The sequence below is a fragment of the Aquila chrysaetos genome, chromosome Z (genome assembly GCF_900496995.4).
Source record: "Aquila chrysaetos chrysaetos chromosome Z, bAquChr1.4, whole genome shotgun sequence".
NCBI lineage: Eukaryota > Metazoa > Chordata > Aves > Accipitriformes > Accipitridae > Aquila > Aquila chrysaetos.
The window spans coordinates 23,301,914-23,314,799 of NC_044030.1; the positions used below are offsets into that span (position 1 = coordinate 23,301,914).

Here is a 12,886-nt window from a genome sequence, read left to right on the forward strand (position 1 = left end):
TCTCTGGTAAAGCTCTGCCAGTTGAAAAGACTAGTTTGAAAGCAAAATCTGAGAAGCATGAGAGCTGCATTGGTGTTTTTTTCTTGAATGGCAGAAGAACTCTGTGACATTTAAGAAAAATACTACATAGAGTCCATAAAAATTTTTTTTTTTGAGTCCCTGTGGCAAGCTAAACACCAAGTGGTGTTCAGTTACAAAATACTGGGATTGGGTGGATACTGTGAATGTTTAACCATGTCCATAAACCAGTCATCTGTAGCATGCACAGGAAAGTGAGACGTAAGAACCAAGCTTGATGGGAAGCGCATGCTGCTTCTCATGAAAAGTGCAGTTTGGCTGCCCCTTTCGGGGGGGATGAAGGCTTCTGAAGGCATCAGAACAACACTGCTGCAACACGTGCCCCACCAGTGCCGTGCCCCACCTGTTTGGACATACTGCGTGAGAGCTTGTTTTGCTCAGACAGCTAGGATGCCTCCTCTGGTTTTATTTGTTCTGGTTTTATTACTAAGAACAAAAATGTTCATTAACTTAGTGGATTTTTTTATTTCCTTTATTGATTGGAATAGCACGTTTTCTCTGGTAGGCCAATAATTTGGTGTCTGGGGAACAGAGGAATAATATTCCTCCTAAAAACAGCAAGCAGAGGTAGAATTGGAGGGATTCCATAGGGTTTGTAAAGACAATTGAAAGAAGGAAAACTGATACTTCCTGCTGTGACTTTCTGTAAATCCGCTCTGGGATCTACTTGCGTCACTCTTGAGCTGTTGCATCCCATGGAGCAAGGGCGGTGTAATTGCGGTCCTTGCTGGGACAGGTGTGACTCACAGCACTCCACCCTTGGCTATGGGGACTGCGAGCCCGGGAGCTGGAACAAAACAGTCCGTAGAGAAAGGATTCTGGGAGCACAGCCCTGCTAGCGCCTCAGCATTTATACTTTCCTTTAAACTAGAATACAGGAGGGATTTTAGTTTTGATTTGTCTCTTGGATACCTGCAAGTAATGCTGAGTGGAGGCTTTACTTGTGCTATCACAAAATTTAGGCTGTCTATATGGAAACAGTTTTCCTGAGTTTACATTAATTGCAGAACAGATAAATGTGTCTCCAGTGCTGACAAGGAGATTGTTCAGTATTGTCATGTATCATTTTTAGGGTGTAAAAATAAACTAACATGTAGCTTGGTGTACTGCCGCTTTTATGACACGCTTCATGGTTCCTTCCAAAACCCAAAAATATTCTGGAAACAATTAGAAGAAACTGGAGTTTCAAGGAGGGTATTTGACTATCCTCCTTGAGCTGTATTATCTTTAAATTTGTAGCTCTTTGTTTGAATGTGAGTAGTACCCTCAGAAAGTAGGGCAGAAAGTAAGCAGAAAGAGCGGTTAAATCTGAGTAAGGTATTGCAACAGTCTGAGGAGTGTTGGCAGGCTGTATAAGGTAGTTAATATTCTCCATTCCGAGAATTTTTCTTTCTTTGTTTTTTGATGGTTTTTTTTTTTGCCCTTGCAGTGTCAGGAGTTTTACACAGCTTGAAGTGTAATGGCTTTTGCTCATGTGGTTTAGTAACGCCAGCTCTAGAAGAGAGCTTAAGTCACATGCCAATGTCTGTGCCTCTTCCCAGGTATATCTGATACGCTGATCTTAGTAATCTTACAGGAGTATTTTTAGAAGTTTCTAGGGTTGTTCTAGGTTTGCTAGCCATTTCTTGGGTACAACAAGTTCCATGTGTGTGGCCACATGAAGTTAGCTGCTGCTCTTGTGCTGCGTTCTTCCAGTATTCCCTAAGGAAAATGAGGTCACCGTGGTTGTGGGAGCAAGCCAACATTCGTCTGCAATTGTCTCATCTCCCTGCTGCTGCTGCTCTGGACAGCCCAGCTGGTTTGGAAGCCCAACCTCACCAAAAAAAAACCCCTGAAATACAGCTGTAACTGATTTGAAACTAAGGGTAAAAAGAGAGCTGCCTATATTCATATTGTGCAAGTAGACAAGCCTCTTGCTTGCCTAGTTCTTCATGTGTGACAGTGCAGAATTTACCCACTACCAGCTGAAGAAGGTAGCAATTTGGGAGCAAAAAACCACTAAAGAAGTGGCCCACTAGGATAAGGATGCTTTTTTTATTTGAGCAGTCTGGAAACATAAACCTTGGCTTTGGTTTTTTTCTTGGAAAATTGTAATTGTGTGACAGTGTCTCACTGTTCTTGTCTACACTATTAGGGAGAGAGTGGGAGGAGGTGGCTAGTATTTTGCTTAAATTCGTTATAAAAGTCAAGTCACGGGCTTTCATCAAACTCTTCAAGACTGTTGGGCAGAAGAGCCTATGATGATTGTGCAGAGCACTTTTTGTCAGCTTCTTGCAGAGTGAACAGCTTTCACTGAGCAATGCTAGCTTGGGGTTACTGTTAGCATGTCGAATGGATGCTGGTGGCATCGTTACCCCTACTTCTGCTGTTTCAATTTGTAGAAGAGAGATTTTTTTTTGCATTGCAAAGGTTCTCTGTCCTTTGAGAAGGTGTATGCCTACTCCCATTTTCTCCCCAAGTGTGTACAACTTAGAAGGCAGCAAAGCCAATCAAATGGATCTTCCCAGTTACAGAGTCAAATTGTAAATACTTGGACATAAAGGATACAACTGATAACTCTGAAGCATGGAAAGGATTTACAGATTACACAGTAGTGTACTAAAAGGGATTACATCTAGGTTAAAGGTGAATATTCCTGACTTCAGAAGTTACTAATATTGTCTTAGATTCATTCAAACTCAACTCTTTTTCTTAATCATGTCTTTGGCTGGCAAAATCATCTGTAACTTGGCTGTGCAAAACCAACTTTGGCCTATGACTGACAGTCTTTCTTAGATGTCAAACTGAGGTTCAGCAAAAGGAAAAAGGAAGAGATCAAATTGCTTTTAGTTCTAAACCAGTCGCTGTTTGGGTACATCTGTGCATCTCTAAAAAATAGTAGGCAACTTTAACAATACCAAACAGAAATACACTCTGTTGAATATTAGTGCCTGCTAAGGATTATTTGACACAGTTGTCAAGAAGCTTGTAACCCATTGTTGTAAAACCATTTGTTCAGACTTAAAGCTTTTATTCTGAAATACATTCAGAAAGTAGGTTGTGTTGGAGTTAATGCGGAAGGAGAGTGAATAGACTACAGCATCACGAGAAACAACACATGGCACTTATATTTTCACAATTACCTGGAGGTCTGATTCTAGCTTCTAAATATTTGCCAGGTGGAAGCTACTTGGATTCAATTCAAATGGCAGTGTGGGTGTGATAGCATTGGCTTCAGCATACAATGCCCAGCCCCACACGCCTTCAGTGATTAATTCCCATGTTGTCTCAAGTGTGTCATTATTTGTTAACAGGTGAACTAGTTCAGAGGGACCTTAAGTGTGTATACACAGGGAGCAGTCCATCTCTGGGTTGCAGTGCGCGTAACACCTGTAGTATTTTCTATCTGAGGGGCTTAGAAAGCTTTAGAAATCCCTGTTCAAGTAAAATGATTGTTGAGAAACTGCTGGCACCTGAGGTGTGAAACTAGGCACTGTTTGCAGCCATGAAGAGAATGTGCACCTTGCCAGCGTCCTGGCAGAACTCGTCAGCGGTGTGAAAGGATGCTGAAAGTACACCGTTTTGCTCACTACTTAATCAAGTTTTTCTCAGTGTCTGTGCAGCAGTTGTGATCCTCTCAGTTGCACCCGAACATGAGGAGAGCAATAAGTGCAGACATAGCTGTAAAACACACTTTTTTGCTCCGGCATTGATCCCAGGCAGCTCTGTGTTTAGAACAGCTTGATCTGATCTTAATTGCTTCCAACTCACCATGACATTCCAGCAACTGGGAACCATTGGGCAGGGGGGGACCCATAGGAGAAAAAATACATGCTTTCTCCAGCAAGGCCCTAGCAACAAGGAAGCAACAAGGAAGTTTCAATGCCTCCACCTTTTGGGTGGTGTGGCAGGAGTTCGGTGGCTAGTCATTGTCAGCTGTTGAGCGCCTTGCATTTCCAGTGCCACTGGAGGCCTCTTCTGTTTTGGGAAAGGGGGAGTCTCAAACAGCACCTTCTGTTACTGCCAGCTTCAGTTTTAAAGGCAGAATTTGTATTTGTGGTGCACCGCTCCCCTCAAATTCCCCCTTGTGTTTTTAGCCCTCAGTCTGCTCCCCATCAGGCTGCTGGTGGAGAAACCGATTGACCTGGCTGCCGCTTTACCAGAAATGGATTTCTGATCTCTCTGGTTGGGTCTTAGAAGCGTTAGTTCATTCAGAAACTGACTTCTGGCTTGAGCCGTCAGAAGGGTGTGAGTCCTGCCGCATGACGTACTTTTCAACTGCCCCAAGATACTGAGGGTGCTTAAACTGAAAAAACAGCACTAGTGCTAGCTAGATGAAGCTGTGTTGGATTTTAAACAGAAAATCTATGCAACAAGAGCCAAAAAAGAAGTGGTGAGAAATTATTATTGTGTGTGGCATTGTTTTATGATCAATACAGCCTCTTGTACATTTGTAGAGGTAATTCACATCTTAAAAATGTAGGACTAATTGTTTCATCAATGTAAAAATGAATTACCTTCAGATCAAAAACATGCAACTGTTTGAATGCGAGGTAATTGTTTTTGTCTAAAGCTAATTACTACTGGCTTGTGCTGTGGCTAATAATGAATGAGTTCATGGAATATTAACTCACGCTTATGTGTCTTCACTACACTGTTTTAATTCCTGCTGTTCATGATTTAGTTCTCACACTTTCTTAAACATGTATTACATGGTACCTTAAAGACCTTTCTTTGATCTAAATCTCAATTTTAACCAGCTGACCTGCATTTTTGTTTAATAATAGTCACTAAGTGCTTCTGATAAAGTCAGACTTTCTTTGCAATGAAGCAAATGTAAGGGGTAAAAGAGCATAATAGTTCTTGTAGATTACATCTCAGTACCTTGGGAAACCCTGCTTGGCAAGCAAGCTGAAATTCCTTTTTTGAGTTGGCCTGGTTCATAAATTGTCATCTCTCCTACTTTGGGAGCAGACTTTACTTCTGTCATTGTTCCCTGTGTGTATGGGCCATCTTCTCTGCTATTTTGCCTGGCAAATCCAGACACACCTCCAGGCTAAACCCAGCAATATTTCTGCAAGAAACACTCATCACCATGTAGCGTACGCAGAGCAGACTTAACATTACAGGTGCCCCTCCCAGATGCAGATCCCCAGATAGCTCTTTGCTATTTATTATTGTTTCCAAATCCAGACAGTTTCATTCTCACACTTTTCTGCTGAATGTGCAACAAAATGAATCTCTGATTTAGTGTGTAACAAAATGATGGCTGTTTGCTTACTTATCAGAGCGGCTCTGCACCTGGATAACGTGGCATTTTTCTCATGTGTAAAATATATACCCTAATGTCAAAACAGTCACTATGGAAGTAAAAAAAAAAAAAAAAATCCTGAGTCGAATCAGCAAGTGGATCAAAAGAAAAAATGTTTACAAATGCTCTTAGGCAAAGCTATTATTCATTTACTTATCTTCTTTCCCAGTGCTTTGAACTCTTCATGTAGAGACAGGAGGGAAAAGCCCTAATTTTTTAAGCTTCTTAGCTTTAGCTAAAGTATTCTGTGTCCTCAATTATTTTAGTAGAACCAGCTTGACAAATAAGTTAAAACTTAGGTAATTGAAGCTTTTTATTTTCCACTAACTCCAGCAGTTCAGCACCATACTCACTTATCTGTTCGCTTCCTTTTGAGAAGATGAAAAACCTACCTGTCCCCAAGAACATTTTGATCCACATATGCAGGTATGTGCGTGTGCATGCTTGCTTTGCACACAAGCCAATGGCATCCTGAAACTGAGAAAGAGACCAAAATTGGTTGTTGCTAATCCACTTTGGGATAAAAAGCCACTGGTGCTGATTAAGAATTGTCGGTTGGAGAGTTACTGCAGAGCCTTGTAAGTCCTTCTTACACACATCCTTGCTTGCACTCAGTTCCACGCATTGTTTCCTTGTACAGTGGTCTGGAGTAACAGTGAACGTGGGAATAAAGAAGTGGAAGCCAGGCACTGGCTGCTGCAAGTGGGTGTTATGGGCATAGCACAGTTGCTTCGCCGTGAAGGGTATAAACCCTTCTCCGCCAGTGGGGCCGAACACTTACACTTGTGTGGATTGTATCCTGTGGCTCAGCTTACAGGTCTGAAATAAGAGTCACGGAGATACGTATTTCCTCAGAGGATTTTATTTCTGCCTTTGCTCTCTCTCTCTCCCCCAGGGAGGAAGATGAGTATTCAGAGCTGCGGTCAGAGCTCAGCCACAGCCAGCATGAGGTTAACGAAGACTCACGCAGCATGGACCAGAATTCTGTTTCAGTACCAGAGAATCAGTCCACCATGGTCACTGCAGACATGGGTGAGTTATGCTTCTTAGTAGACAAGATGCCTTCTCGCAGCAGAAAGGCATCATAGGCTTTGAAATGCAAATCCAAACGTTTGGTGAGGAAATAAATTAATCTAGGCTGTGTTAATCACAACAAATGCTGAACTTCCCCATGACTATGAACTTAGATGTGAAGTAACCTCTGTGCCTTGATGTAGAATAGCTATGGAATCTAAAATGGAATGATTGTTCAGGAGAGCTCATGACTTTTGGGAAAGAAGAGGGAGAAAAAAGCTGTTCACATACCTTACATGTGCCTGTAAAGTAGTCTAACTCTAGAAAAGAATTGCAGATGGAGTAAAAGTTGAGGGAGAAAGCATGGGGAATGGAACTGTCTGTCCAGTTCTTTTACAGCCTAACTATAAAGGATGTCTGCACTTTTTGAAAATTGAGAGCATTTTTAAAGTATGGAATAGCTTACCAAAATGGATTTAGACAAGGATAAATCTGACACAAGACATTCAAATACTGTGCAAGTAGGGAGCACCTCCAGACAGTCTGTAACTAGTTTTTTCTGATTGAGAACTAAGAGGGCAAGCATCTTTACTTCAGAATTCCATCCATTTTGTCATCCAAGCACAGTTACTGATCATTTGAAGAACCTCCAAGTGTGGAATAATTAACTCCATAAAGTTTGCGACATAAGCATGAGCAGATTCTAGGCCTTCAGTATGATAATGTTTTAAGTGTTTGGGCACAGTAGCTGAGGACCATAGCTGTAGATGAACACAAGTCTGGTGTAATCCTCACTATGACTTATTTTCAGAATTCTCTTCAGAATACTATTTCTCTTAATTTATATTTAAAACCAAATAGTTGGTCTCCATTTTCTTCCCTAGGTAAACTAGCTGGGTGCCTGGGAGCTTCTTTGGGTGATACCGTACACGAGCACTGTTTCAGGAAATTGTTGAAATAGCAGTCTTAAGTCTTAAGACTGTTGCAGAACTTGTGATCCTTAAATATTAAGCTGTTACCTATACATGAGGCTTTGATGGTTATAGTGCAACATGCAATATTTGCTACCATACATAAGAAACTGTATTAAAACATTTTCCACTTGTTTGGAGCAGTGCACTTCATTATTGAGAACTTTTTGCTGCTTTTTCCAGTACAGTGCCTTTTAGAGGAATGGACCTGAGAGCAGGCTGACTTTTGGGCATAGTATTCATTGCCCTCGAGTGGAGTTTAATAATTTAGAAAACATGTTGATGTTGTAAGCAACTGTATAAAAGAGATTTTCTTTATGATTTCTTAAATTGAAATGAATACATCAGCTCTGGAGCTGTATTTGTTTATAAATGCAAGACCTGCCACAGCACGTTTGTATTTCAGTGTCTTTAATTTCTAGAAACATTGGTAGAATAATATTAATAATAATGTAATCACAAAGTGTCTAACTTATGGAATTCAAAGTATTCTTAACAAAATAGTGCATGGAGTCAAGGTATTTTAAGTAGAGGTTTTTATATTCTTAAAAAATGAGTGGTTTTGCTGTCAAAAGTTAATGCTTATTATTAAGTTCCTACTTGAACAGATTCTAACATGAGGACTTCTTTTTTCTTTAATTTTCTTTCCTTTTTTTTTCTCCTTTCTTTTGACAAAAAGATTCAAACTAATTTACTTTTCAGCATTTACTTTGGGGCTAGGGCTTTGATTTTGTTCTTCATGGAGTGGAGCTGAAGCAGGGTTTGTGTATATTAACAGCAAGTTATCCATTTAAGTTTCTGCTAACAGTGGGTAACATGGCAATAAAATGAAATATAGCAATGGACAAAATAAGAATGTTAACTCCAGGGATTCTTGCCTTTTTTCCCATGTTTTTCTTCTATACATAGACTCTGTCCTTTCGGGGTTTTGTTTCCGTATTCCTGTGAAAATAAATCCTTTTGTGTATATATATATATATGTGTGTGTGTGTGTGTGTATGCACACATGTATATATACACAAATATGTATGTATTTTTTCATCCTTCTATATACAGGTATGTAAGGATAAAAAATTATGACCTAATAACCATGTGCATGACCTTGGTTATTGCCCTAATGGAATGAGCGTCAGTGACTTACTAAAACAGTAATACGTCATGATACACTAATGCATGTGGATAAGCTGCTCCATTGCTACAGGAAATAAAACACCAAGAGTTAAAACTACGAATGCTCTCCAGTACGTCTTGCAGAGCTTGTGATTGGGTTGTACTGGTTTTCTGTGAGAAGTGGCGTTTTCATTGTTGAAAACCCTTATTTTCTGGGGAAAATGTTGTTGTAGGAACAAAACTCAGCATACAAGGTCTCGTGAAGATTGTTTAAATAGACAAAATGTCTGTTATAGAAGATGGAAACAAACAAATTCAAGCAAACAAAATAGAGGTTTTTACAATTAAGCGTCGTGTGTGGTATATGCTGTTCATAAGTGAGTTATTATAAAGGGATTTTTGGAATTATTACAACAGATGGGTGGCTGCTAGTCAAGAACTAGTGAATATGACTTCAAGAGTAAAGTTTTGTATGTGTTGCCCATTCACATTTTTCATACAATATTGTGACATCATTTTAAACTCTTCTTTTTGGTCAGCAGTAGGTTCATGTTTATGTGCATTAGGCTGTGGAGTTAGATTTGTTGTAACGAGTTTACAGTTTTTTGCTTTCTGATCCATCTCATCCCTTCATCCAACCGCTCTCAGTCCTCTCGTGCACAGAGAGATTTCAAGGCAGTCTACAGTCATCTGGTGTCTCATGTTGATTAAATTTCAGACACAGTTCAATGCCCGCTACTTTAGTCCCCTGTAAGAACCACAGCCATGAGGCTGCTAGGGAATTCTGACCATGGTGAAACACTTTTAGCAGTAGTATAGAAATAACACCCTCCAGCAAGAATGCCTGCCACTGTTTTTAGTAAGGTATAGGAACTGCCAGCACACCGCTGTATCATAGTGCACCACTTGTGTGCTGTACCGTTGGTAGTTACTGCAAACTGTTAACTAGTAAGCCAGAAATACTAACTAGCACATCCGAGAGACAGCACAAGAGTGAATTCTGCCATGTCTCTGCCTTCGGAACTGCCACAGTCTGTTGCAAGATGTGAGCCTAAGAAAAACGAAAATAATTTATGAAGTGAGCTAGCAGGGTACTGAGACCCACTTGTTTTCACAGAAAAGGAGGACGCTGTGGTGGTGCCAAAGGCACTAGAAGAGCTTTGCCTAAAGACAGAAAATAAAGTGATGCCCTCCTGCATTTTATAATTAAAATAGTGTTGTTGTATATAGTGCTAATATGTTTCTACTATGGAACATAGCAAAGAAGAAGGTGTGCTTTTATGATTCCTTTATATTCTGCAGTTGCATTTGAAGAAGAAATAGTTATAAAAATGAAACACAGGTGCTGAGATAGTCAGTAGGGATTATTTCTGTAAGCACCAGGTTTTTTTAAATCAAGCAGTGCCTAAGTACAACCACAAAAATTCTTCTGAGAAATGTCAAGTCGTAATGTCAATGAATATACCAGGCAGAAAAAATGTTGAATTTACAGAGAAAACCCTCTGAGGGTAATAAAATCAGGATAGTAGCTGCTGAATGGCAAAAAGAATAACAAAAAAGAAATGGCAGAGTATGTGAGCATGCGGTGTCTTAAAATGTTGTCCTTCAGAGAAGAGAGTTTTTTGAAGAAAGAATGAACACTTCAAATAAGTAGGGGGAGTGTTATTTGTCAGATGGGAGGTAATTCATGATTTCAGTTGATGTGGTTATGGTATTTAAGCCTATCAGTTGGTGAGGAAAAAGCAGCAGATTGCAAGGACATTCCTTGAACGGTATCAGTCCTAGCTGTTCTGCAGCAGGCATTTCCTGGGCTAGAGTTTGTTTTTTCACTGAGTCACTAATTGTTGCGATATTTGTTTTGTTTTGTTTTGCTTTCTTTTAGATAACTGTAGTGACTTGAATTCAGAACTGCAAAGAGTGCTGACAGGTCTGGAAAATGTTGTCTGCGGGAGGAAGAAAAGCAGCTGCAGTTTATCGGTCGCAGAAGTGGATAGACATATTGAACAACTCACTACCGCCAGTGAACACTGTGATTTAGCCATTAAGGTAACAGTAACATTAGGCTCTAAATGCACCATGTACATTGCCTGAGACACCTGGTAGCATTCGGTACTAATAGCACCTTACTTCCAAAGGTGTCAGAGTACTTCACAGAAATCAACTTCAGCTCACGGGGTGTGTTGGGTAGGCAGTAATACACCTGTTTTACACTGAATTCTCCAAGGCACAGGAGGAGCTACTAACAGACTTTTGATCTCAAATCAGAAATGTATTTGTCTTACGCTCATTGCAGAGATAAGAGAAATGGGGACACTCAGCAGTTAATTTACTTTCTGAAGGTTATCCAGCAAACAAGTCGTCGCTTGCCCAAGGTCACAGAGCTAGTCATTGACCAGTAACAGAATATGTTACAATAATGTACAAAAATGTACATTTTGTACAAACATGTACAAAAATTACAATATGTAGTACTCGCTGAAATTTGAAGATAAAATGCCATATATTATGCCTAAGTTGTGCCTTTGCTGTGTTAAAATACGAAGCTAGTATTTAACACAAAACATATAGGGTATATTAATTCTAATGAGACAAGCCAGACACAGGAACAGGTAATTCAGCTGATACTTGTATGTCTTGGTTTTATTGTGTGTGTAACAGAACAAGAAGAGGGATGCCAGGTAGCACAGGTAATGAAGGGATTGCAATTCAGAACCTGAAAGCGACGGAACCGTAGAGTATGTTACTATATATAGGGAAAGAGCTGAACAAGTTTTCTGCGTCGGATGGAAAGGTGTCACTGACTCATTTACATGAGAACAAATATATTGACAGTTTGCTCTTAAAGTGGGGAGGTCTGTGACCATTCTAGACAGCTTAGCCCTTTGGTATACTACTGGGAATGGTCCCATCTGTGCCTGGTGGTGCCTGAGGGATATAATGGCCTATAAAGAAATTAACGTTGAGTAGTAGTTTGAAGAATGTGGGTATATTTGAGAGAGAGACAGACTGACTTCTGGGTTCTTGGGAACGGTCTTGAAGCAGTTTATTTGAGTGTGTTGGAGGATTAGGATCAATACTTTGAATGTTACCCAGTATTTTCTGAAGTTTTAGGGTTAAGTGTTCTCAGAAGTCAGTATTCACCAAGAGAGAGATTGTAGATCCTGGAAAACAGATAGAGATTGATCTGTGTGAGGTCCACAGAGGTCTCTGAAGTGAGGTAAGATGAGAACCTCTGCAGGAGGTGGATTCAACAAAATGTCAGAATAGCTGCCATAAGCTTAATTCTAAAGCTTTTTATTTTAACCCCATTATTTACTGTTGATTCAAATGAACTGCAGTCCAACTTTATAATGACAAGTAACTGTCAGCAGCTTCTTCCTGGTTCAGAAATGCAGGCCTTTTATTTTCAGGTGATCTCTACATGGTGTAGCCATTTTTGGGGAAAGCTTTTCTCCAGTGCCTGTGCTGTAGAGCCTGGGATTGTTTGTGTTTGACAAGTGATAGCATGCAAAGGTTATTAACCTTTCAGGAAGATATGAATCTCTGAGATGCTCCAGTTATGTGCTAGGGAAGCATGTCATCAATGTGTTTAATATAGCAAAACCTACACGTGGAGCCCCTCTCCACATTTCCACCCATGGCTGCAGGTCATTTCTCCTTTCCTGCTTACTCAGACAGAGAACTGAGAGATTTTTAAAACAGGTGGAATCATGAACAGAAGCCTGAAATTCTGACTGTCTTTTGCTTTGAGTGTTGGCTTTTGTCTTCACTGATGAACTAATGCATTTAAATGTTTTGAATCCTTCTGCTTTGATGGTTAAATTTTACTGGGTTTCTTTTAATGCTGTTGCTGGTAAACTATTTTTTTCTTCTTCTTTTATACAAGTCATGTGACCCTAGCTAGCTCAATTGTTTCTGTCCCACAAAGAATGAAAAGACCTTGAAATGACATTTATCAGATTGTCTGATAACTGAACAGTTACAAAACTATCCTTTGTTTAAGAAAATTTCTGTAGAGTAGGCTGGTTAATGCTTCGTGTATGTTGAAGAGTAAATAACTATCAGTAGCAGATACCTACCACTAAAACTCTACCGATTAAAAAAAGATGTAAATATTTCCAAACATGAACCATTTAGAACATGAAAACAGTTGCACTGGTTCAGACCAGAAGTCCATCTGTCTAGTGGCAGATGCCAGCAGAAAGACTGCATCAAAAAGGACGTGCATAGTATGTCTTTCTTCTGCCTCCTTCAAAGATGCTTCTGGCAAGGTGGTTTTAGGAACTTCTTGAGCCAGAGATGATGTCTTTGTGTTTAATAGTCATGGGTGGAATTTTCTTCATGTTTGTATCTAATGTGGTTTTTAACCATCTAAATTTTTGGCCTCCATAAATTCTATTAGGAATAAACGCTACCGTTGAGT

The 12,886-nt window shown here is 39.9% G+C and overlaps 1 protein-coding gene across 4 annotated transcripts in view; it reads left to right on the forward strand.

The window, feature by feature from the left end:
- The window catches only part of MCC (MCC regulator of WNT signaling pathway), a 224,389-nt gene that overhangs the window by 160,291 nt on the left and 51,212 nt on the right, over positions 1 to 12,886 (forward strand). For all 4 annotated transcript variants that reach the window (XM_030005850.2, XM_030005851.2, XM_030005852.2 and 1 more), the window contains 2 exons: positions 6,264 to 6,400; positions 10,346 to 10,509. In XM_030005850.2, coding sequence (XP_029861710.1) covers positions 6,264 to 6,400; positions 10,346 to 10,509 — 301 coding nt within the window. The remainder of the gene's footprint in view (positions 1 to 6,263; positions 6,401 to 10,345; positions 10,510 to 12,886) is intronic.